We start from the raw sequence: 26,539 nt of genomic DNA, 5'->3' as shown, positions 1-26,539 counted from the left end.
CAAGAGCGCGTATTTTGTACGGCGTGGCAGCCGTCACAGTAAGTATATATATAAGCCGCAGTGTGCTGATGAGTAACCAATAAAAGCGATAACGTGTGACGCTTTTGACTGTAACCAATTAGCAGCGACTACGCCGCCCCATCGTGCTTTACAATTTGTATCAATCAATCAAATCTACCCACATCCAAGGCTAGGTGATCTCCTCTTAGAAAAGGTATGTCTGTATCAAATTACTTTTGCTAGTCGACTTTTTAATCAAATGCTTAGAGGAAGAAATTTGAATGAATATTTAAAGAGAACACATGGTACAATACATTATTTTATTATTAATATTACAATTACCCTATTCTGTCCCACGCTGAGCAAAGGCCTCTCCCAAAAATGTAGTTGCAAGATTAGATTAATCATTAGTTTTTAATCATCAACTTTTTTTTTTTCTGCAATATTATTTTACAACCCTACAAATGAACATATTTTCATTTTAAGATCACTTGAAGGTGTGGGTATTTTTTAAGTGATGATCTGCATGAAATTCTCTGCAAAGAAATTAGGTGAAAAAATAAAATAAAAATAGTTTCACAATTTTTAATAAATCCATAAAAGAATAGTGGAATACAATCCACAGTAAAAAATCTAATTCAATTGAAAGGTAAATTCTTGTAATTAATTTGTTCATATTTTTCTTACTGACTAAGCACTTAGACCCTAATAATTAAAACACCTTTGAAAGCTAGGTATAACAAAATTTTGAATCACACTAATGCTCATTTTTTTACAAATGCCTGGTTAGATGGAATGGTTAAAAAGGAACATCAAAAGAAATAACTACAAATAAGAAAAGCCTTATAAAATGATTTTCCTACTGCATCCTATCTGTCTTGCTTGCAGTGTAGTTAAATCAAATAATTTGTATTATTATAATACAGTGCATGGCTTAACAAATCTTAAGTAATAAGCTGGCTGCTTGCTTAGTTAATGTGACTTATATTTATTACGACTAAATTGAGTTTCATATTCCTGCCTTTTAACTACCATATTCTTGCAGTTCAGTTATTTATGACAAATAACTCTTCTACAATAGTAAAATTGAAGTTTTTTTTTTTACTTATTTATGTAAAGAGATGTGAATATTTTTACAATATTGATATCATCATCAAAGCTTCATGACAGCTACTGGAGATATGAGTTATCTGTGCATAACAAATAACTTTACACTTTGATGACCGAGCAATAACAAAAATAGTAAGAGATGTATGTGGTAGTAAATTTTCACAATAAAAAAAGGTTAAATTAGAGCTCTGTCTTATCCCCTTTGGTTTGGGTCTCCTTATTATTAGGAAGCGTCTCATCTAGACATGAATCATCTGATCCGCGCAAGGCATGCTTAGTGCACAAGTGGCGTAACAAGTCTATGTCTCCTTGGTGGTTCCAATACCAGTCCTCTATGACGCCTTCATTTTCTTCTAAAAGGCTCTCGCATTGAGACTTCATGTGAGTGATTTCAGCTGAGGGTTTATCCCACAATTCTAGGGGAATACCAAGATCAACTTTTACTCCTTTGTCAACTAGTCCATGAAGGGTTTTGAATGTCTGACTCATGCCTTTAGCAAACCTGGTGCTATCTTGGCGCTCTTTGTGAATATTATACTCTAGAATTCGGTCACAAACGCCCTCCAATGATTCAATCAAACGTAACTCAGATTTCTGATACTTGGTTTTCTTTTTTGGTTGTACGTCGTCCAGTGAATATCCGATTTCAATAACATCGTGAACTTTGCCGGTTTCCTCGAGTCTACCCTGTAGTTCGGTAGCAAGTATCTTGCACACTTCGCATCGGTTTGCATATTTTACACCAACATCTTCTTCTGAACGTACTTCAACCTCATTGTGACATTGAATACTAGACGAGAGTAATATTATCATTAAGCAAAGTGATTTCCTCGTAATCATGGCTGAAATAATGCCCTAAAACTTTAATTTTCTTCGGACTTTAAAGCTCAAGCTCTCTTTTGCTTATCGGACCGGACCTACCTGCCTGACACTGACACTCTGCTGTCTCCTCTCATGACAGTCGCCAAAACTGACGTGGTCGTTCGGTGCCTCGTTGGTGGAATAGAAGCGGTTAGGTAAAAGTGTTGCCAACATACGCAGTTACGCTCGCTGTGCCGGCACAGAATAACTAATGAGGGCTATCGTTATTTGTCTCACTAGATGGCGCAGTTGCGTGAGGTTTTTAAGTATGGTTTTGAAAGTCTGTTATTACGGGCGTGGAAACAAAGTTTAGATTAAAATCATATTTAATACACCTTCAAACCGTACCATATAAATATCGAGCATGCCACAGTGTTGCAGTCCCCGTTTTGTTCGGAAAAAAGGGAGGACAAAGATTTCCGAAAGACAAAACTGTCTCAAAACACAGACATTTATTGCTCCGGAACGCATATTTGCCATAATTAATTACAGATATTGCAAAATATTCACAAAATTATTCTAATTCTAAATAAACCCGCGTAGCTCACCCAAAAACTATGAGATTTGACATTTCGGAGACCTCACGCTACACTAGCGCCTCTAGCGGCGAATTCATTCGCGATAGCCCTCATTATGGCTCAGTCCTGTCCGGGAACATATACTGGACAGGATGCCGTTCGCGGCAGCCACGACTCACAAGTTCAGAGAATATTCATATTTAGAATTTTTACGGGCGGTGGTGTGGCCACCCCTGCGTGGTAGTACTGCAGGGCTACTATGAAACTCGAAGTTCGTGTCGTGCGGTCCCTCTGACACATACTTACTGTTTAATATGAGCGAGAGGGACCGCACGACACGAACTTCGAGTTTCGTAGTGGCCCTGCTAACACTTATACTATTTAATACGAGAGCGAGGACGGTACGATACGAACTTCGAGCTTCGTAGTAGTCCTACTGTCACACACACCACCGTCCGCCTCCTTATTCAGTGTAGCAGGGCTACTACGAAACTCGAAGTTCGTATCGTACCGTCCCTCTCGCTCTCGTATTAAATAGTATGTGTCAGAGGAACCGCACGACACGAACTTAAAATTTCTAGTTTCGTAGTAGCGCTGCAGAAGCGCGAAATCATATTTGAATGAGATGAGAAGGGATGGGTAGGGAGGGTTGTTCCCTTCGGACAGCTCTTCACCGTAATTTACAATCGAACATAACAGGTCAAGTTCGTTTGATTGTACAATTATGGCTCAGAGTCCTGTCTGAAGGGATTATATATTGGATCGATGTACAGAGCAAAATGATTAAAATTTTGTACATCTTAAAATCCAACAAAACATCACTTTATTAATCTGATATTAATTAATTGCAGGTAGGTAGGTACATCAGTATAGGTATACATCGCGCAGGATGATAATTATAACCATGGGATAATTATAAACATAATATAAATTGAAATATAAATAGTATTGTAACGGTACAATTATATCTATTTTAGGCTATTGCCGGTTAATAAGGCAAGCCTATCGTGGCGGGAGGGAACTAGGTACCAGCACCAATATCTGACACAACAAGTGTGCACAAATATCTTTCTAGGGCCAGAAGGACGTGTCAGATATTTTTGCACGCTCCACTGTGGCAGAGATATTAATGCTGGTGACTGTACATAAAAGAATCGTTAGGTGAGGGCTACTACGAAATTCGTATCGTACCGTCCATCTTACTCTCGTATTAAACAATATGTGTCAACAGTGTCCCGACAGTGCCAAACGAACTTCGATTTTCGAATTTCGTAGTAGCCCTGTTAGAGACAGTGCGGGCCAAGGTATTGGACCGCTTCTGCCTATCCACGAGTTATCCAGGTGCCCTCGAACTTCTCTTTAAATATATCTTTGAAAATGTGTGCTGGAAAACAATCGGGACGTACCGTCTTCATTAATTACGGGTACTTCAATTAACAGCTCTGACAACGCAGTTTGTAAGACAATAAGTAGAATTTCGAAAGCACATGACTTATACTCCTTTCCTAACTTGCGGATAGGCAGAAGCGGCCCAATACCTTGGTTGGCCCGCACAGTCTCCAGACCTAACGCCCTTAGACTATTATGGCTGGGGACGGGCGAAAGAGTTAGTTTATGTTACGGAAGTCAAACTACGGAGGTACCCTCGGATGAAAGGAGAGACCCAGCGCGAGCGTTATGACAATGAAAACCAAAACGCGGCTAGCTAACGTAACTGTTCAAGTATGAAAAAGATGGCGGGCGTGCATTAGGAACAAGAGAGAAAAGTTCGAACAATACTTGTAAACTTGAACACAGTTCAATTTGTCTAACCATTAAAAACAAACGATTTGTAATGTGGGGCGTTGGGAGACGAGTAATAAATACTAAGGAGCTCTGAGTTAATACTGCCTCTGTTGTATACCTATGCTTAGTACTCTTATCTTATATAGATAAGTACATAATGGCGCAGTGTGTGTGGCGCGGGGGCGGCTCACACCACAGATCATAATAACCTAACCAACAAAAAGTTGGAAAACCCCCGACATTGTCACTTCAAAGTTCAATATCTCAAAAAATGCTGAACCGATTTTGATAAAACATGTCTGAGAACCATCGCTAGAAACCCTGCATTAAAATAAAAAAACTGCATTCAAATAGGTTCACCCGTTGATTAGCTACGGTGCCACAGACAGATAGACAGACACACATAGCGGTCAAACTTCTAACACCCCTCTTTTTGCGTCGGGGGCTAAAAATAAAGTTGTTTTACTCGCAGATTCCGAACAATTTCCGCCACTGACGGAATATCTCCGTAACTTGACGTACATTTATTTTTTAACCCCCGACGCAAAAAGAGGGGTGTTATTAGTTTGCCCGCTATGTGTGTCTGTGTATCTGTCTGTGGCACCGTAATTTTTTTATTTGAAAGCAGGTTTTCTAGCGATGGTTCATAGACATGTTTTATCATAATCGGTTCAGCCGTTTCAAGATCATCAGCTATTTTGTTCGCTGCGGTAGGAATCTTGGACGCATAATGGGTATTTACTTTACTTTCAAACATATTTGGAACCTAAAATTTGAAACTCCCATGTGTATGCTATATAACTATGCAAGATTATGGAATTCTCGGCCTGATGCTGCAGCCACCAGCCAGGATATTCGGAACACTAGTAGGTACACTCTTGATAAAACCATACAGATATATCGTGTTTGGATTCGTTTCGATCTGTATTTGATTCTACATACAATGCAATGCAATGGTGGCAACAGGGTGAGCTGATGCTGCAGCCAGGATTTCCAGCACATTAGTAGGTAGGTACACTATAAAAACATATATGTTTGGATTCGTTTTGATCAGTAATGCAGTGGTGGCAACACGGCGGGCTGATGCTGCAGCCAGGATATCCAGCACGCCAGTATACTCTTGAAAAAATAATAGCAGATATGTCGTGTTTGATTCCTATTGATCAGTATTTGATTCTACATACAATGCAATGGTGGCAACACGATGAGCTGATGCTGCAGCCAGAATATCCAACACACTAGTACACTTTAAAAAATATATACATCAAAGTTTAAAAAACATTAAATTTAAAATTTAAAAAACCCCCGACAAAATAAAGCCAGCAAAAATAAAAATAAAACCCGAAAAAAACCGCCAAAAAATCGCCGCCAAAAAAAGAAAAAAAATAATTATGCACTACCTAGCTGTTGCCCGCGACTTCATCTGCGAAGAATTCGTTTATCCCTATCCCGCGGGGACTATGCTGATTTCCCGAAAAATTAGCCTAAGTTAATTTAGTGTAAGTACTTAGTAATATTATAAAATTGTTAATGGATTCATTGACTCGCCATACCTTCTTTGTAAGATTTGGCTTCGTTGCTCAGAGCGACGAACTCGCTCCTCGCAAATTATTCGCCATTCCCTTTAGCCGAACTATATAATAATAATAATAAGGCCATAAACAGACTCCTCGTTCGAGCATGCAAGAATCATAACAATCATTTTCCCGATATACCTAGATGTTTTCAATATGAGCTTGCAACAATATGCTACTGCTCTGAAGGAGCAGGGCAATGTTAGCAATTGAACCGCTGTCGATAAATCTCTATTAATTCATTTGAATTAGTAAAAGTGTATTTAATCTTTAATATCTTGTTCATGTGCCTTAATACAATAAGATGATGTTGTGCTTCTAAATTTAGTTTTTTTTTTGTCTTGCCTGAGCAGCATGTCACGTTTCTTGTTAATAGTGGAAACTGTTGTAGCTACCGTAATATTTTTATGTGTTTTATACTTTGTAGTATTTCAAGCTGATTGTTTTCCTAAAATAAATAAATATATATATTTATTTTATATAAGCGTCGTCGGTGTCGGGGGACCGCTAAGGTTAATACTTTATTATCCATGTGTAGCATATCGTTGGAAAGGTCATAAGCTAGAGAAGTATTTTTAAAAAGTGCACTTCTGTGTCTTTAGTTTTTTAATAATTGAATTACGAAGTTGCATTTTATTCACACAATATAGGATTACGTTACACCATCCTACCAAATTTCAGTCCAGTAGATTCGGAGCAAATTGGCTGTGACAAGCGGACAGACAGACAGACAGACGCACGAGTGATCCTATAAGGGTTCCTTTTTTGTACGCCTCAAAACTATTATTATTTGAACAAGCATGTATTACCAAGTATTAATTACAAAAAATTGTTAATTTTACATAGATAGATGAATAAAAAAGTTAAGAACCCTTAGAGGCGGGATTTCGGGAAATGGATTTTTTTTGTTTTTGTATTTAATGCTTACTTGGAATGGTAATACATGCTTGTTCAAATAATAATAGTTTTTACTATTATTATTTGAAATATTTAAAAAAAATTACAAAGTTACGAACCTTTAAACGCTGGATTTCGGGAAATGGAGAAAAAAAACGTATCTCCAAAACCGTGACCCAAGCTCCAAAGTTGAAAAGATATCAAATAAACCCAACTAAATCCCAAAAAAATTTGACGGTCCATGTGCCGAACAACCTGTATAATATATATACTTTTAGAGCACGATGAGCGGGCGGGGTCTTGTCCTTCATGTATTTTACTCTTATGCTCAGTTGTATCGAAAGTGAAAGAAATTCCCACAATAAAGAGTCGAATCGAAATTATGTGAAAGTACTTGTACTATTACTTATTCTGTGGTGAAAGTAAAAATACTTACTTACCTATTTATTTTATTTATTCCTATTAATGGCAGCCATAAGGCTTGGGCCAATGTCAGTTAAATTAAAGATAAATATATTCTTCTTATGCATGTTGTACGGTGATTGTAGTTTTTGCACCTTGATAGCAAAATTCCAGAAACCACGCGGAGACCACTTGCGCATTAAAAAATGTCAGACACGAGAGCAATATAGAATTTTGTGATCCCTTTACTGTTAAGGTTAATCGCCGCATAAAACACTATCAAAATTATACTTCAACTAGCCAAAGAAGCAGAAATACCAAAATTAGATATCGTCTACATCCGCCATGTTCGAATGCTACAAACCGAATCCCTTACTTACCTATGAATTAAGCCACCTCACGGTATGCCACAATCTTGACACCTTAAAATTCAAAAGTTGCTGCTGTTTGAGAGAATACTGTCCGCGGGTAAGCTCAGAGACCGTCGAGTACCTCCCATAGACGTAATATGGGGGTGATTTTTTTTTCTCATCCAATCTTGTAGTGTGGGATATCGTTGGATAGATCTCTTAAAACCATTAGGGGGTTGCTAAAACGAATTTTCGATTCAGTGATTAATTTGCAGATTATTCAACTTTAAAGTGCAAATTTTCATTAAGATCGAGCGTCCCCCCCCCCCTCTAAAATCTAAACCGGTGGATAGAAAAAATTTGGAAAAATTCAGGATGATAGTATTAAACTTTCAAGGAAAACTATAAAGGTAATGTTTTCTTGAGAATTATTAGTAGTTTAAGAGTAAATAGCAGCCTAAGGTATAAAATATACCTAAACTTGGAATATTCCGTACAAAATACGAAATCATTAGAAAAATATTAAGTACTTAATTTTTTCGTAACGGCTACGGAACCCTATTTCGGGCGTGTTCGACACGCTCTTGGCCGGTTTTAGTATGTAAGAGTATGTAATAAGACTAATAAGGTTGTCTTATTTTTAATTGTGATTTTTTTTTTGCTGTGCCGAATTTTGTCAAATAAATTATTATTTATTTCTTTCTTTCTTTCAAACCGGCCATTAAATTATCGAAATAGTATGCAACCTCGCTAAATTATTTAACTGGCGCCTGTTGCAGTCGTAACTTTTAGACTGGGCGCGCGGCACACACAGTACATAAGGGATTTACAAAACACAAACACAACCTAATTTAAAACATAGTGTAATCGATTCTACTCTCGATTCTGAGCAAACTACTTTCTGGTTTTCAGTTATTTAATTAAAACCTTATAGATAAAGAAATATATATTTAAATACATACAAACATTCAAGACTGAAGTAATTACAAATACATTTTTAATCATCATATAAATATTTGCCGGTCACGGGGTTCGAACCCATAACCGCTAGCTTCGTAGTCAGGGTGACTAGTAACAACTTAGCTATCCGGTCCGGTCGTCAACTTTAGTTTACCCCCAGTTTTACCATCTATTGATTAAATTTATCCGTCGAATTCAATTAATCAATGGGTGGTGTTGGTTTGAAGTTTTTGATATAATGGCCAAAAATATATATATATATATATATGATGTACTAGCGGCTTCTATAAGTCCCGCAGTTAAATTGAATTTTACTAAATCATAATGAAAGTTTCCGAGAATTACATTGTGGTCCTAAAAAAATTATGTAAGTAGTACTAGACTTCATGGTTGTGATCAGCGGCGGCCTTAGAGGGGTGGCGAACAGGGCAACCGCCCGGGGCCTCGCTCTTGCAGGGGCCTCTCGCAACAACCCCCGCCAATTTAAAAAAATATAGATTTTTAACTATATTTTCCGCATCACATACTTTTCACGGAGGACAAAGGGCCGCCCGGAGCCTCGCAACGGGTAAGGCCGCCGCTGGTTGTGATTTGGGGTTTTTACATGAGTTTATCTCAATCCTGCAGGAATATCATTTATGGCTCTAGACTAAGCAGTTGAAAATACGGGTTTTTTTAAGCGTTTATTCCGATCCCGTGCAAATATTGGAATAAAATGGACCCAACCTATGTTATTCGCGAGCTCTAGCTGTCCGTTCAGCTATTAGCGTGAAAGAGTAACCAGAACACAAACTTACGCATTTTTTATATGAGTAGGATAAGTAGTGACTGGAGTCATAAGTTTCGAAGAAATTAAGTTTGCTAAAACTGAATTCAGCAGAACATAGCATATGAAATATTTTTATTTGCACTTGATTCAAAATTAAAATAAGACATTCAAAGATAGCGCTGCGCCGCATATTGCTTTCAACTTTTGGGCCATGAACCATACTTCATAATTGAATCTAAATCGGTACAACAGTTATGATGAGATCGTAAAAAGGAAGTGTTTGCCTAGTTCAGCATTCTTCTTTTTACTATAGTCGTCTTTTATATCGTCAACCAAAAATGTAGCTTTACTAAGACATCAAGAATAGGCTGTTGACCCAAGTGCGTCGGAAAATTGATCCTTCTAACTCTTGTTTAGTTAGTACGATAGGTAGGTACAATACCAGTTGCAGTTGCTGTTGTAGGCTTTATACCACTCGATTTCCACCGGGGTGCCTAATTTTTTATGTATTATCATTATCACATTGATCACCCTCGTTTCACCACTAGTACCAACTCATTCATTTCATGTATAAAATTACGATCGACAGGATGAGATAGATCCTTAGATAGAATAACAAAAACGTAAGCAAATAAATAAACTTTCTTTTACAGTTTTGGTATCGAAGATAGGTTACGTAGTATTAAATTCGCTAGAATTTTAGCTCATTATTAGTAGATGAATATCTTAACAGTCATGATCAAGTAACAAAAAATTTGCTGTTTAGCCGATTCGCTATTCGCTGCGCAGACATTTCGCCAAGTATGTGTAATTGACCACGAATATACCTTTCATAATGTTTACAATCCACAAACCCAATAAAGTTGGTAGTTCTACTAGTGTTTCAACTGCTACCAGTATCCTTGGCACACACCTAGATCAAAAGCGTATCAACTCATAATAATACACCATTTTAAATTAAATCTTTCAGAAAGTTAATAAAGCCTAAATTGACCCACCCAGCTTCTGGCCCAGGGGGCAGGGGGCAACTATACACTACAGACTACACGGTCTGCCTGATTTTTTCAAAAGTTAACGCATAATACATTGTAAAGCATACAAATTACAGGGAGGAGGCAGCGATGCCCCCCCCCCTCACCCCGCTCCGGTACGCTCATGACCACACCCGTGTAAAGTTTTTAAAAATGTGATACGGTGTGCTTTCGGTACAATTTCAATTTGTTAACTAACGGTCAGTCGCATTGTTCTCGGAATTACAACCAGACGTAAAACATAGGCAGCCAGCAATTTGCATAGAAAAAAATGTGACAGCTTAGCGGATCATCGTGAGGAAACCTGGAGACATCTGTAAAGTTTTAATTCGCACTGGGCCCACTAGTTTCTATTTTTTGATCAAATCGGCTCAGTAGTTCCTATCCTAAGATGCTTAGAACAGCCGTTTACAACACTTTTTTGCCAAACGAGTATGTGGATCACCTGATAGTAGGCATTGCCAGCCCTGTGGAGCTAAGATAGAGATAGCCATCCGTCACAATTACGGTTTTACCATTACGAACCGCTATTTTAATTAAAATAGAAATACTTGTCATTACTTGTTGTTAATTCATCATGTTATGTTGTGTGTTATATTATCGTTGTGTTATGTCATGTCTGCTTACAAATATGGGAATTTATGTATTTCGCTTATACACACTATATTAAATAAATCGCAATGCAAGATTACTTACACCTAGGCATACTTTGCGGCATAGCTTATTTGGATGGGCATCTAAAGATATTAAATCATAACATTGACCATATTTAATTACAATAATTTATATAATTTGATTTTAAATCTTCGCAAGTATAAAGCAAAACAACAAAAAAAAACATTGCAAAATATAGTAATATTTACATGTAAAACTTAAAGACTTTGCAAGCATGTAGCCATATTGTAGACAAAAACTACGTAGTTTTAAACTTTACGTAATAACAATTCGCAAAGCATATGCAGGAATATTCCACCATTCCTCCAGTATCCTACATACTCGTACATAATCCAACATATATAATCCATATAACTTAAGAAAAAATAACCTGCAAAACCATCAGATAAAAGGTCATAGTCGAAACCAAATTGTCATGATATTTTTGAATGCCACTGAACACCAATATATTAGAGGTTTTGTGACAAATAAAACCACAAGGTATTTGGTTAATGTGGCTGTATTTGATATTTATATTGTGTTTCTAACCAATTTGCCCATTCGTCATCAACAGCCTTAGCAAGTGTTATTTCTTGAAACGCTTCACTTCTCGATGTTTCTTTGAAAAGTAATTTTTGGAACATTGTGATGCTTATCACATTCTTCATTGAAATTTTAGCTTCAAAGTTCTTAATAGCTATTTGATTGATTCCATACAGTATCATTAAGATGACAGCCTCCCATCCTAATTTTCTGCCCCTAGCATACTTCTCTGCAATCATTATTTCTATTTCTCCAGTAGAAGACTCTTTATCTGTTATAAATATGTTGGTATCACCAATCATTGCATCTGAAATAAAGTATTTTATATTAAATTTAAGAAATAAGCTGATACTTAAATATAAGTACAATAGTCAGGGCCGTCTTTCACCTATTAGAGGCCCTGGCGGGCACAACATGCGGCATTCGGACATTCCGCATTTTCAGACGAGAGTGGTGTAGCCATCGGTTATCGTCTGGTAATGGAGTCGGGACTAGGGGTGCCCAATGCATCGCGGGGCCACAAACACACAGATACTTCAGAAAATACAAGTGCGCTCGAGCAACGTACACATAGACACTGCTCACGGACACGATATCTCGGACCGGTTGGGACCAGTGCGAGCGCGAGTGCCATCCGCTTGAGACACGAGTCGTGAACTTTTTTGTGCAATAATGGAGCAACAAAAAAAAGTTATTATAACTGTTCAGTGGACGGTTGTTTAAATTAAATTCGTGAATTTCGCAAATAGCGAAATCGTCGCATGATATTTTCTGTGACAAATTTATAATAAGTATAACAATGACATTATAATTAAATATTTTAGTTATTAATTTATATTTTCATTCTTCCCTTTTCATTCTCAACAATACATCAAACAACTAGATACGAGTGCCACTACCACGATAGTTTTTTGTGCATAAGCCATTTTGACAACCTTAGAGCGACCGCCGAGCATAGGTATCATGTAGGTATGAAAAGTGAAGTACATACAGGAGATTGACTTTTGAGCTATCTGTGTTTTGTGGCGGGGCCTTGAGCACGTGCCAGTGGGGAAGAGGGGCCTGGCAATGGCACTAGATTTCAAAAATCAAATAGGCTTGAGAATCAAGACTGTAATATATATACTTGTTATATGGAAACCACCAAAATCACCTTTTCAAGTTCTTGTGAGACATGATTTATAAACTTGCAGCATTAAAAGGTTCAAACTCACGATTATAAGTCAGAAACGGTTCAACTACCCACCCACTTGCTCGTTTGCCATCCAGTCGAATAACAATAAAAAAAAACTAGTGTCTAACTTTTAGGAAGATTTTTTCAAGCGTATAGCGATTCCGTACCACATACAGTTATTTCAACAGCACTGACGCAGACGCAGTACCTCAGTTTTTTTTTAAATATATTCAATGAAAAGATTGAAACTAGTTTAGAGTCTGTAATATAACTGTATGCAATATGCATAGTCACAAGTAAACATACCAACTTCCTCACTACAATCTTCAAACTTGACTTTATCTAATACAATGAATGTACATTCTGTGGATAAAAATCAGTATGTTAGTAGTGTTCTAGTTCTAGCTGAGCACCTCTAGCCACAATCGTCAATGTTCATACTGTCTTCATCTTCTCTCCAGGATTTCTGCATCTCATATTCTTGCTCCAGTGTTAATGGCTCTGATGCTGTTAGCATTTGAAGTTCTTCAGATTTCATCCACTCGTGATATCTGTAAATTAAATAAGCAACATACATAATATGTACCTATCATCTAAAGGACCACTCGGCTGCCCCAACTTAGGGATGAAATGTTATATTCAGTTTTGGAGAAACTACAATACAATTTCATAACATGATTGATTACCTAGCTAGTCCAATAACCATTCTACAACCAATGAATTTATAAAGATTTTAAAAATCAATGCTGAGTCCATACAAGGAAAATTGAAAATAATAAGTGCAGTGACTAAAGTTTTATTTAGCATCAGCAATGGAACATCTGTTTTTGTATATAAGCGACGGGTTAATAGAAACAGCTTCTTTAAACTAATATGCCATCTTTACAATGGCACGAGTTGTTACTCCTTTAAATCGTATGGCTGTTGTGTTGTTTTTATGGTTGAGGGCTTTGGGAACTGACATGTTCATTATCGTTTGATCAAAGTTCCATAATAAATAAAGATTAAAAAAAAAAAACTTTACAATACCAGCAAATTATGCCCCCAATAAAGAGCATCGTAAATAATGACTTAGCAACTAAATTAATAATTAGTCTTCTTTTTTAATGATAATTAGCAACACACCTCGTGGTGCGCTGTGCGGAAACGAGAGCGCGCACGCGCCGTAACCGGCCGGCTCGCCAATGAGCGTGGTGCATTCAAAATACCTCAACGTGTTGCATGTATTTGTTTACAATTAGACACGATTTAGAAGAGCTTGTATTCTTTAATAAAATATCACTCATTTCATAACAGGTTCGCTTGTTACCTTTTGTACCTCAAAGCAGAAAATAGAAGTCCCGCCGTGGCAGTGACTTTCTAGCGAGCCGCTTTTGCCTTAATACACAACAAAGAAGAAATTATGAGTTCATTCCTTGCCTATTGTACCTCAGAGCATAAAATAGAAGTCCCGCTATGGCGGGGCTTTGTCGACTTTCTGGCGGGCCACTTGCCTTGATACACAACACAGAAGAAATGGTAGTATGTGATATGATATCGACTCTTTGCTGATTCAAAGAGTCCTTATGCTCATCGTTGAACTCTATGTACTTTATATTATTACTACTATGAATTGTCAAACTGTCAAGTTGTGTCATGTATAATTTCTAATTGAATAAAGCCTAGCTTTATGTAAAAGGTTTATTTCCGTATTATTACAATTTATTCAATTAGTAAAATGGATAGATTCTTACGACCCGAACGTTTTGATGGTGACCCATCATTAAATACCACCGCGCCTGAGTGGGAACACTGGAAGCGGACCTTCGTAAACTTTTTGACCGCTCGTGAAGCCGCGTCCGCCCCCGCTGCAACGGATGCTGGCGCACCTGCTGCTCCTGCTCGTCTTCTTGACGCCGTCAAGCTACAACTGCTAGTGAACTATGTTTCGCCGCGAGTTTTTGCATACATCAGTGATTGCACAACGTATGCTGATGCCATCGCCATCCTGGATGCCTTGTATGTAAAACCTAAGAATATAATATACGCTAGACATGTACTCGCGACGAGGCGCCAGCAGTCAGGAGAATCTATCGACACATATCTTCAGGCACTCAGACAACTATCTAAAGAATGCCAATTCAATTCCGTGGACGCTGAAACGAATAGAAGTGATAGCATACGTGGAGCTTTTATAGCCGGGATCAATTCATCTAACATTCGTCAGAGACTGTTAGAAAATTTGACGCTGACCTTAGAGCAAGCCTACAATCTAGCGCTATCGATGGAAACAGCTGAAGCTAACTCGGTGCTATTTAATAGCCAATCTCCAATTGTCAACTCTATATCTCATTCTTCAAAAATCAATGAAACTACCACTCCATCTACTTCTAGATCTCTTGAAACAGTAGCTGCAGCACCTAGATCCACGGAAACAAAATCTTATCGGCGCAAGTGCTTTTTCTGTGGCGGCCCTCTTCATGCTCGCAAAACCTGCCCGGCAGTTGATGTTGAATGCCATGCTTGTGGTAAGAAGGGTCATTTTTCGACTGTTTGTCGTAGCGCAGGTCTTGATTACTAAGAACGCCAATCACAAGAAAAGAATGGTGATTGATTACTCGCAGACTATTAATCGATATACACAGTTAGACGCTTACCCTCTGCCAAATATAGAAGAAACTGTTACTAAGATCTCTAATTACAATATATTCAGTGCTATCGATCTTCAAAGTGCTTATCACCAAGTGCCGATACTTCCTCAGGAGAAAATCTACACTGCATTCGAAGCTGCAGGAAATCTTTACCAATTTACTAGAATTCCTTTCGGCGTCACAAACGGCGTATCTGCGTTCCAAAGAACTATCGACTGGGTGATCCGGAAAGAAGGATTGACAGGGACGTACGCCTACCTCGACGATATTACCGTTTGCGGTAGAACACAAGAAGATCATGATGCAAATCTCGAAAAGTCTCTCAATGCACTCAATAAGTACGGGCTTACAATAAATAAGGAGAAAAGTAAGTTCAGCCTCAAATCGATCAACATACTGGGATACTCTATTGACAACCACATTATCAAGCCTGATAACAATAGATTGCAACCTCTGCTCGACTTACCTCCGCCCAATGATATTGCATCACTCCGCAGAACTTTGGGAATGTTCGCACATTACTCCAAATGGATACCCAATTTTTCTGAGAGAATTCATGCTCTAGCTCACGCCTCGCAGTTTCCTTTAAGCGAAGAAGCGGTAAAAGCTTTTGAAATCTTGAAATCGATAATCGCCAAGTCTTCCGTAAATACTATTGATAACAACGTGGGTTTCACAGTCGAAACAGATGCCTCTGAACATTCGATCGCGGCTACTCTATCTCAAAACTCTAGGCCAGTTGCTTTCTATTCTAGAACATTAAATCACTGCGAACAAAAACACTCTGCCATAGAAAAAGAGGCCTACGCCATCGTTGAGTCTTTAAAAAAATGGCGACATTTCCTGATCGGAAAATCTTTCAATCTTATTACTGATCAAAGGTCTGTCAGTTTCATGTTCAATGCTAAGCTGCCAAGCAAGATAAAGAATGAGAAAATTCAGAGATGGCGACTTGAACTGGCTCCGTTCAAGTACGACATAATTTACAGGCCTGGGCGAGAAAATCACGTCGCTGATGCACTGTCCAGAGTCTCTGCTAGCATGAGTCTACAATCACGAAGTCTTAAACTAAAGGAGTTGCACAATCATCTCTGTCACCCCGGTGTGACAAGAATGCATCATTGGCTCAAAACTAAAAATCTGGTTTATACGATCGAAGAGATAAGGGCCATGACAAGCAATTGCCGAACTTGCGCAGAGATAAAGCCAAACTTTTTCAGAAATCAAGACCCGCTCCCTGAGCTTATAAAGGCCACTTCACCTTTTGAGCGTCTCAGTATAGATTTTAAGGGCCCGGTCCCAACAAATACCAAGAATCGGTTTATACTTATTGTCATCGACGAATATTCACGTTTTCCATTCGCCTTTCCATGTTCTGATGTAAGTGCGAGGACTGTAACCATGCATCTGAATTCGCTTTTCATGATATTTGGTATGCCGGCGTATATACACTCCGACCGGGGATCGTCGTTTATGTCCTCAGAAGTTAAAGAATTTCTTCACTCACGAGGTATCGCTACGAGCCGCACTACCGCCTACAACCCCCAAGGGAATGGCCAGGTGGAAAAATTAAATTCAACACTATGGAAAACAGTTCAATTGGCTCTACGGACCCACAATTTGCCGAAGGAAGAGTGGGAGAAAGTCCTTCCATTCGCTCTACATTCCATACGCTCACTGCTGTGTACGGCAATTAATTGTTCACCACACGAGAGGATGTTCCGGCACAGCAGACGCTCTCCTAACGGAACCTCGATGCCTACATGGTTGACTGGGACAGGGCAGGTTCTTCTACGCCGCTGTGACCGAGCCAGCAAATATCAGCCCCTAGTGGAAGAAGTGGATCTGCTAGAAGCAAACGCAGATTATTCATATATTCGGCTCCCTGATGGCCGTGAAACAACCGTGTCAAATAGGCACCTAGCCCCGATTGGAGGTCAGGGAGAAATTATTGCCCAAGAAACAGAACCTGATTCTAATACGAGAGAATCCCCAATAATTACCCAAGATATCAGCCCCGAGCACCAATCTGTGTCCGGAAAAGACAGCTTTACACCTCCTCAAGATGTTGAACAGACACAGTCTGAAGTGGCTCCACTGCCAGAGCCAGAAACGTTGAGGAGACCTGCCAGGGCTCGAAAACTGCCGCACTATCTCAAGGATTACAGCATGAGCGTGTGCTGTTCTGGTAATTGTGGAGGAATCTTCTCAGAGCCGCGGAGAATGATATGATATCGACTCTTTGCTGATTCAAAGAGTCCTTATGCTCATCGTTGAACTCTATGTACTTTATATTATTACTACTATGAATTGTCAAACTGTCAAGTTGTGTCATGTATAATTTCTAATTGAATAAAGCCTAGCTTTATGTAAAAGGTTTATTTCCGTATTATTACAGTATGTTCCTTACCTTATACCCCTCAGATTATCTTTTATAAATTCTAACACAGGTATAAAAATATTGGTCATAATATAAAATTTGACCCACCACTATAAATAAATTTGATGTTCATTTATAGTCATAATTTCCGTATACTCACTTATAAAAATAAAGGTGATAATATTAAATTAGAGTCTTGAATTGTTAATTAGATGCAATAAAGACACTTATTAGAAGCTATACATTTGTATTACTCACACAACACTTATTTGCTGTATAATAATTGTCATGCTGATTACACAATAAACACTTGAAAATTATTTATTAGGCATTTAAAATTAGTTGCTGATTTATTAATTTAGTAGACAAATAATTAAACTTGAAGACAGAAATGACAGTTTAAAGAAGCTGCGTTAATTACGACCCTTTTTTTTATGGTTACAAGTAGGTCAAAAATATCCAAACAACAATTAGCAATAGATACTAATGTTCTTTGACTTCCAGTTCAGATCACCACAGTTTATGATGAAAGAGAACAGAATACAATTTCATTTTGATACTTTGTCTAACTGGCTTACAAAATCGAAAAAAAATTGGCAAAAAAATGCCTCGTCTTATGTTCATGTTCAGCAAGATAGCTAAGCTAATGAGCTTCTTTTAGTTTAGAGCACACTTTCATTGCTATGTGATGTGAATGCTTATATCATTTAATACGAGAGTGATCGCTCACGGTACGATACAAACTTCGCTTTTCGAATTACGTAGTAACCCCCCAGTAATCAAGTACTTACTTTCGAACATGTAATTCTCTGTAAGGGACTAACACAACTTGTTCTCCAACTATTTTGGTGCAATGGTTTAACTTCATATCGATTTACAAAATGTATCTTAACTATATTATATTATATTTGATACTAGATGATATTTAGGAGTATTTTTATGCCACTCAGCAAACTACCGATAAATTATTAAAATACAAAAGTGAAGCACAAACTATACAGAGTGAGTGAAGTAAAGTAACCATTCTCTATAGGTATGACTCTTTGGTAACCATTGATTTGATTGACAATTTGACAGTTTTGTTTGACACCGCACTTAGCACCGCACCGTGGTTAATATAAGAGTGTTTAGTGGTTTATGGTTTATACCAGCTGAGCTGACAACGTTGCATTTTTGTTAGTTTTTCTCTATTATTCCATAAAAATTTAATGAAAATTAAAAATGTAGTCTGATAGAACTTCTTAATATATAAGTAATATTCTTTAAATATGAACAAATGTTTATTTACGGTTTTTAAAGAAAATAAGAGTCCATCACAAATAATTATTGGAGTACACGTACGTTGGAAACAAGCGTCGAGCGACTGCATGTGGCCGCGCCTTTATCTATTCATCAAGTAAGGCAAAGGAGCGGTGGCTATGCATTTAAGCTCTACTACGAAACTCTAAACTCGAAGTTCGTATTGTACCGTCCCTCTCGCTCTCGTAATAAATAGTATAAGTGTCAGCTGTGCTACTACGAAACTCGTAACTCAAAGTTCGTGTCGTGCGATCCCTCTCGCTCTCGTATTAAATAGTATAAGTGTCAGAGGGACCACACGACACGAACTTCGAGTTTCGAGTTTCGTAGTAACCCTGCAGAAGGACCGCACGACACGAACTTCGAATTTCGAGTTTTGTAGTAGCCCAGCAGGGCTACTACGAAACTCAAAACTCGAATTTCGTGTCGCATCGTCCCTCTCGCTCTCGTATTAAATAGTATAAGTGTCCGAGGGACAGCACGACACGAACTTCGAGTTTCGAGTTTCGTAGTTGCCCTGCTGCTGCACCGATTCAGATGAAATTTGCTAAGGAGATTTTTCGTGACCTTGGGAACCATTAAGGGCAGTTTTTACCTCAGAACATAACACACCTCTAGCGAGATAGCGATAAACGGATTTTTCACAGACGTAGTCGCTGGTAAGAGCTAGTTAGTTTAAACTAAACTACTGTTTACTCGTGACTTCACACGCGTAAACCATTCAATTTAACATTAATCTTGAATGTAATTTTTGGGGAATTTAGTGCAATCAATTGATTTTACAAAATTCCCAAAAATTACATTCAAGATTTTATTCAGATCCAGTAATTTCAGAGCGAAAGATAACCAATTATTATCCATACATACCTAAGAGCTCTACATATACACACCCGGACACAAACTTCCGCGATTATAATATTACACAGTAGAATTTCTGAAAGATAAGAATGTGTGTGCACCGTGCTTAAAAAAAATGTGATAGCTATACATACATATATATTACTAAGATTACGTTACGTATATTTAAGTACATAGTGTGTTATGTTGTGTCATTCAATTCATTCGTTCTTGTTAGGGATGCACGATCTTTTGAATCGCAATGGATCGTAAACCTCTTAACGATCTACAGATAGAATCGCATGCTCTTGAATCGATCTCACAAAAATCGGATTGTATCAAAAATCGATTCAAAATTTGTATATATATATATATACATACACGTACGGTATACGTTGGAGCAATCGGTATAATCACAATAAACTATCCGCATCATGTTTCTGTGTTTTGTGTGTAGATCTATTTACTTCGCTTGGTAACATAAACAATGCGAACTAGTAATGTGAATTTGTTGCGACATCCCTGCGGACTACGAAGCTGGAAACTCGAAGTTCGTTATAGTACCGTCCCTCTCGCTCTCGTATTAAACAATATAAGTGTTAGCGGGATCGCACTACACGAACTTCGAGTTTCGTAGTAGCCCTGCCGTTTATAATCGATCTATATTCATTAAGAATTGGAGATAGGTAATAAATATTCAATACTTATAACAAATTAATACATTGTCTCTGAATACGATTTAAAGGACACGATTCTACTCATGAATGGAATCGGTTGTAGATCAAATTGAAATGAATCCATTCAAAAAGTCGCTAGATCGCATCCAATTGAATCGATCTTCATAAAAATCGAATCGTAACGTACATCCCTAATTCTTGTTAGAATTAGAATTGGTGTCAGTGAAGTTAGTGGGGTGTTTACGCAAAGTATTTAGTTAGATTATTTTTGTTTGTTTCTCCTAGTTAAATATTACTTTTACTGAAAAATTTTGAGCTGCATACTTTTCTGTAAGTATAATTAAATTTTGGATATGTTTCTTCTTAACTCACCACAGCTTTATGCTAAAAGTTGCGTGATACTGGTACACAACACACCTATTTTTTAAGTAGGGAGGTGCCCTTATCTGCATTTTATCAGTAGTTCATGAGAATTATTTGTAATATTATTTGTTGTGACGCATCGCAGGTGGTGACAATAGCACGATGAACCAGTTTGTGGCCGAGCGACGGCTGTGCGCGTGTTACGGGGTGCTGGCGCTACTGCTGGCGGTGGCAGTGGTGTTCGTGGCTGTGCCCTACAACCACTGGCGCACCACGCTCAATATCTGCCCCGGCACCTACTTCGAGAACACCGACTGTGGTTGCATATTCTATGGAGTCAACACATTTCGAGACTTCAATGGCGGTCACAACTCCCTGTGCATGTACGCCACTATGGCGCCAATACCCATACTGGTGTATGCTATAATTATGGCTCTATTTCATATGTACAGAGTCTGTATTAACAGTGTGGGCAGATATGAGGATGAAAAATCAACATCTATGCAAGAAATGTAAGTATTAAATCTCAGTCATAGAAACATTTTATGCCATGCTAGCATTTACCCATGGGTTTACTCATGCAAACAAGTCCAGACTTTTAAAAACTCAATGGAAACTGGGATTTTATGAAATTCCCATGGATATCCCCATAAATTACACTGTGGTCTCGTTTACATTGCAAGCAGAAAATCCATGCAAAAGTGGATGTCACTAGACTATGAAGGGCGTTCAATAAAAAGAGAGGATGAGTATGTTATAAACAAAACTTTTATTAAATGTCATTTTATTTTTCAACATAGTCACCTTTTAGCATAATACACTTAGTATATCTTTTTTCTAAACTAAAAAAATCCATTTTTAAAAAAGGTCTCTTTCGTGTGCTGTCTGGTCACATTCCACTAAATTATTTCCTAAATTTGATGAGAGTTGTACAACCACCCTTGTGTATAGGTTCTAATAAGACTGAAGACCTCCTTCATTTTCTTCTGGAATATTATCAGAATAAGGACACCAGAAACAGGTATCTGTTGAATGGAAGTGTAAATGTGATTCTGAGTCAACCACTTTCAGAAGAAGCAATGCGGATTTACAAGTGCAACACAAGGGAGAGTGTAACATGTATCTGAGCCTCCCCATGAGGCTGGCATAGTCACATTTAGTGTGTTAAAGTGTTGTTGTTTTTAATATGATTAAAAAAAAAAGTTTCATCTTGAGTACTTAAAAAATCTTGTACTGCAGCGACTACCGCATCATTGTCTTCAAATTTCTGGCCTCTCAGCTATCCTTTCAATCTCGGAAATAGGTAGAAATCACAGGGGGTGAGATCTGGTGAATACGGAGGATGCTTAAGGATATCGAACAAAGCATCACGGATCGCAGCCATTGCAATGCCAGACTTGTGTGCCGGGGCATTGTTCTGGTGGAACAGCACATCTTTCGAGAGTTTACCTCGCCGTTTTTCGCGGATCTCATTGCGCAATGTTGCCATTTGTTTGGCATATAAAGTGCCCGTAATAGTGGCTCCATGCTCGAGATACTCTACCCCTTTACCATCCCAAAAAACAGAGCCCATGACCTTACCGGTAGATGGGCCCACCCTGAATTTCTTCGGAGTTGGAGATGATGGCCTTTTCCATGTCATAGACTGCAGTTTCGTTTCAGGGTCGTAATGATGGAGCCATGTTTCGTCCATTGTTATAAATCGCGCCAAAAAAAGTTCCCGGTCTTGCTGTATCAGGTCCAAAACTTTTTGACAAATCTCGACTCTAGTTTGTTTTTGCGTGTTAGTAAGCATTCTTGGACCCTAAGGCGCAGATACCTTTTTCATACCCAAGCGTTCATGTAATATTATGCACGCTCCCTATTGAAATCTTATCATTTTCAGCAATAAAACAAACCGTGACACGACGATCCGCCAACACTAAGTTTTCGACTTTTTCCACAATTTCTTCAGTTACTGCTGTATTGGGGCGTCGGGAGCGGGGGTCGTCCATGGTCGACGTTCTTCCACGTCTAAATTCGGCGCACCAACGTGCGACTGTCGAGTACGGAGGAGCATTAGACCCTAAAGTGTCCCGCAAATCTAAATTGACTTGGACCGTAGAAAAAAATTTCAAACAAGTATTTGATAACGGCGCGCAGTTAAATTTTCTCCATTTTCGCTAACGTACTCAATAGCATTGCAAAGAAATTACCGTGGTTTTTTTTTAAACAAAAGACAGTTAGTTTTTTTTTTCATAGCTATTAGCTATATCTAGTGCCATCCACGAAGACGCGTGATTTTGCCAACTTAGACATTAAAGACATTTAAGAACCACGGCACGCGTCATCGTGAATGACACTACAAATTGTACCTATGGATAGATTAGCTTTACCGGCCAGTATTTAATTTCCTAATATTGAAAGACGCTCCTCGTAAATTTTTTTACAAGCATAGTAAAACAGTGACTGTTGAGCTACTCCCTACTATTTATAATTTACCCGAGTTACACATCATAATCATAGTACATATTTCCATTGATATACAGAGGCTGTATTGCTTAACGTTTCTGACGCTTGCGATCGCAATCAAATGACTGATTTCTCATACAAAATTTGTCATTTGATTGCAATCACGATCGCCAGAAACAATACGCCTCAGAATAGTATTACACGGCCAAATTACAAACAGTAGTAAGTGGCTTTAGAAATACCGGTTTGTGATTGTACATCCTGATTGGAATAAAAAAGTAGCCTATGTGTTAGTCCTGAAATTCAGCTATCTACATAGAAAATATTATCCAAACCTGTCCAGCTAGCATAAAAGAGACACATGCATTCATAAACTTTCCAGTAAACTTTTTGGCACCTACATACTTGTTAATTTTATTTGCAGAGAAGGTCAATCAATAGTGGTGACATCAAGGGCAAGGGTGACCCAACGCAATGATTCTGTGATATACTGCTGGATTCCAACAGCATGCATTGCTGCTATCTTTGGTGTTTACAATCTGGTCTATGCTGTAATTATTACAGATGGCTTCATTAAAACCTGCAACCAGTATCGCAACTATTTAGTGCGGGTAAATATACCTTTAAAGGCTAACTTAAAGTTAAAAATATAGAATAAATATTATCTATGTAATATTTTAATAACCTTTGCCGAGCACAACACACGTCTAGGCTAATATACAGGGTATCCCGTAAGTGGCACGACGAACTTAAATGGGAGATAGGTGGGCACGACATTTTTAAAGTAAAATGTGCGAAATCAAGTTTAGCTGCTCAATTAAAACAGAGTGCATTCCGATCCAGTTCGCGCCTCAACTTAAATAAGGTGGTAGTACCGACTTAACGCGATTTTTAGTGTACTTATTGCTATGTGCACAATTTTTTTTCTTGTCAATGTTTTTTTGATATTCTTATTTTTGAATGTCCATTAAATGGACATGTTTTTGAGCTAGTAAGCTGAACTAGGCTAAGTGGACATGTATTTTTAAATTTCATAAAACTTAGATTGAAATTAAAAAAAAAAACGGATAGTTTTTTCAAAATTATTTTTGGCATCTGATAACAAAACTATTACCTAACAAGATTATTTTCAATAAAAATAAAAAATAAATAATTCTGAATATCACAAGTAAAACATAAATAGTAAGTAAATTCTGAGGTAACCCATCATGTTTCAGGAACTTCGTGCTGCCGGAGATCAAACCTCAGCTATTCACTTTCGTTTAAGCTGTCAATCAATTTATGACTATATGGACTATATCCAAAAGAGTCCCACTGGCATCAACGATCAGAATTGGTACATTAACACTGGCGTACTGCTCCAGATAGCAATTATATGTGCTTGGGTGTGTGTGGCATTATGGATAGCTGTTGTAGTGTTCACATCCATAAGAGCATACAAGGAGCGCCATGTACTGACATGCTGCGGAAAGTAGCATTACACAATTTTAATGACAAATGTATTCAATTGTGTTCATATGCATGACTAGATTTTTGACTAATTGATTTCGCATGTACTAATATAAATCATAGTAAGTATAAGTCACTAATTAATATTATATGTTTTACGCAAACAACGACAAAAAAAACACAAATGTGTACGCCTATTTTCGTATCTACAACTCAAACCACCAGTTGCTCCTACGCTATCGAGCTAGAACCACTTGACAATCTAGCAGCAACTGATCAAATGTAAGTAAATACAAAGAAATGATGAGGAAAAGAGTGCTTTCCGAGAAGATCACTAAAGTCTGGTTGCGGAGCCCAAAGAATTTCGTACAATGACCTTTCACTGTGTTTCTTCTCTGTTGCTCACGCGTAAATATTTATACATATTTGTAAATATATATATTAGCGTAGACATGATACATGAATTTGTACGAATATATGCGACGTCAAATATTCACGCGCGAGTGACAGACAAGTAGTGGCTCTTCGTATTCCGCGACCGTACTTTAGAAAGGCTACGTACTAAGCAGTATGCGGCTAACCGCGCTAGTGTGCCGTCCCTGTCCCTCTTAAAGTATCGCTTGACCTGGAGACGGCGCACGTTGAAACCGTGCGGTTAGCCGCATAGTGCGTATGCAGACAAAGGTAGGTTGGGTACTTACCTACTTTTTAGTTTAATTCTATTTTATGTACCTAATGCATCCACCGTCCATGTTGTGTCCATATTAAAAAAATAGTTCTTATTGTAGTATTTTGTTAAAAGCTTTAGGTAATAATTAGGTTTAGGTATTAATTTTGCGTCCATATACACTTGTACTGACAAACGACAACCACGCAAGTCATATTTTAAGTAAAAATGTAAGCAAAATAAGTACAGTCGGCTGTAGCAACGTTTATTTATAATCCACTCAGTAAGCAGTTTTTGCACCATACCTACATTTAGGCGCTATTTATTATTTACCTACCAGTTACGTCTATTCTAGTATGTAGGATTTACCCATTCCATCAAGTTGTGTTTTTCACGTCCACCGTAGAAGTTATATTTACCTACTGCTATTAAGATTTTAAATAGTAAACCTATTCGCCGTCCATGTTGTGCCCAAAACACTAGTATAAGACTACGAAACTCGAAGTTCGTGTCATGCGGTCCCTCTGACACTTATTCTATTTAGTACGATACGAACTTCGATTTTCGAACTTCGGAGTAGGCCCTCTGTTCATTCCATAGATAGTCTTTAAGTTGAATTCCATATCCTTGTGCCGTCCAGTATTTGTAAGACTTTCGTAAGTACACAAGAAGTACATACCTAATTAAGTTTTTATGGCACCACTGCTGCTACGCTGCGTGTTTCGGTGTCGCATTTTGGTATTTTCCGTCATGTGAAAAACGATAAATTGTACCTATATTTTTATGTTCGCGAAGAACCGAACACGAATATAAGTAACCGTGTGTGCCAGCGTACAATGTTCTATACTTTTATATGTAATTTTTTTTAAATATACTATTGTTATTGTTATTAATTATACACGACTTTTTACTCTGAATATATAATTTTACTCTATATATTGAATTTTTATTTATAATACCAGTAGAATGGTACCCAGTGGTGCCCTGCGAGGTTTTTTGCCAAGGAACTCTAGCAGAAAGAAACATGGATACTGTAAGGAGAAGCAGACAAATTACAGCATTTAGTATGGTTGTCTCTATCGCAAAGTTAATTTGTAGATCCTATACATAATAATTATACATGTAATAATTATCCTAAATTTAGTTTTTTCCGTATTC

At 37.9% G+C, this 26,539-nt stretch overlaps 3 protein-coding genes across 7 annotated transcripts; 1 reads left to right on the top strand and 2 right to left on the bottom strand.

Annotated features, from left to right (window-relative positions):
* LOC141430271 (uncharacterized) lies at positions 1-26,315 on the top strand. 2 transcript variants are annotated; one of them, XM_074090902.1, is made up of 4 exons: positions 1-214; positions 20,960-21,326; positions 23,690-23,876; positions 24,483-26,315. In XM_074090902.1, exons 2-4 carry the CDS (start codon positions 20,977-20,979, stop codon positions 24,738-24,740), a joined length of 795 nt encoding a protein of 264 aa, XP_073947003.1. In that variant the 5' UTR covers positions 1-214; positions 20,960-20,976; the 3' UTR covers positions 24,741-26,315. The 2 variants fall into 2 exon arrangements, with proteins under 2 accessions (XP_073947003.1, XP_073946993.1); XM_074090892.1 differs by lacking the exon at positions 1-214 and adding an exon at positions 20,644-20,781.
* Positions 572-2,094, bottom strand: CNPYb (FGF signaling regulator protein canopy b). The gene has a single exon (XM_074090914.1). It carries the CDS (start codon positions 1,948-1,950, stop codon positions 1,291-1,293), a length of 660 nt encoding a protein of 219 aa, XP_073947015.1. The 5' UTR covers positions 1,951-2,094; the 3' UTR covers positions 572-1,290.
* On the bottom strand, positions 11,414-19,881 carry Mnat9 (microtubule-associated Nat9). Of its 4 annotated transcripts, none has more exons than XM_074090946.1 (4): positions 19,805-19,881; positions 13,070-13,179; positions 12,935-12,991; positions 11,414-11,761 (listed from the first exon to the last, which is right to left on the bottom strand). In XM_074090946.1, the coding sequence occupies exons 2-4, from the start codon at positions 13,164-13,166 to the stop codon at positions 11,421-11,423; spliced, it is 495 nt and encodes a 164-aa protein (XP_073947047.1). In that variant the 5' UTR covers positions 13,167-13,179; positions 19,805-19,881; the 3' UTR covers positions 11,414-11,420. The 4 variants fall into 4 exon arrangements, with proteins under 4 accessions (XP_073947047.1, XP_073947026.1, XP_073947031.1 ...); XM_074090925.1 differs by lacking the exon at positions 19,805-19,881 and adding an exon at positions 18,430-18,738; XM_074090930.1 differs by lacking the exon at positions 19,805-19,881 and adding an exon at positions 17,897-18,422.
* Positions 26,316-26,539: the final 224 nt, after the last annotated feature.

Source organism: Choristoneura fumiferana, chromosome Z (genome assembly GCF_025370935.1).
Source record: "Choristoneura fumiferana chromosome Z, NRCan_CFum_1, whole genome shotgun sequence".
NCBI lineage: Eukaryota > Metazoa > Arthropoda > Insecta > Lepidoptera > Tortricidae > Choristoneura > Choristoneura fumiferana.
This window is presented reverse-complemented; position numbering and strand designations above follow the sequence as displayed.

Coding starts and splice junctions, on each gene's coding strand:
- CNPYb (XM_074090914.1), bottom strand. CDS start 1,950: ATGATTACGAGGAAATCACTTTGCTTAATGATAATATTACTCTCGTCT.
- Mnat9 (XM_074090925.1), bottom strand. CDS start 18,506: ATGAAGTTAAACCATTGCACCAAAATAGTTGGAGAACAAGTTGTGTTA. Junction 13,180..18,429: donor AGAGAATTACATGTTCGAAA/GTAAGTACTTGA, acceptor TTTAATTTACAG/ATATCACGAGTGGATGAAAT. Junction 11,762..12,934: donor AGATTGTAGTGAGGAAGTTG/GTATGTTTACTT, acceptor ACTTTATTTCAG/ATGCAATGATTGGTGATACC.
- LOC141430271 (XM_074090902.1), top strand. CDS start 20,977: ATGAACCAGTTTGTGGCCGAGCGACGGCTGTGCGCGTGTTACGGGGTG. Junction 21,327..23,689: donor TCAACATCTATGCAAGAAAT/GTAAGTATTAAA, acceptor TTTTATTTGCAG/AGAAGGTCAATCAATAGTGG. Junction 23,877..24,482: donor ATCGCAACTATTTAGTGCGG/GTAAATATACCT, acceptor ATCATGTTTCAG/GAACTTCGTGCTGCCGGAGA.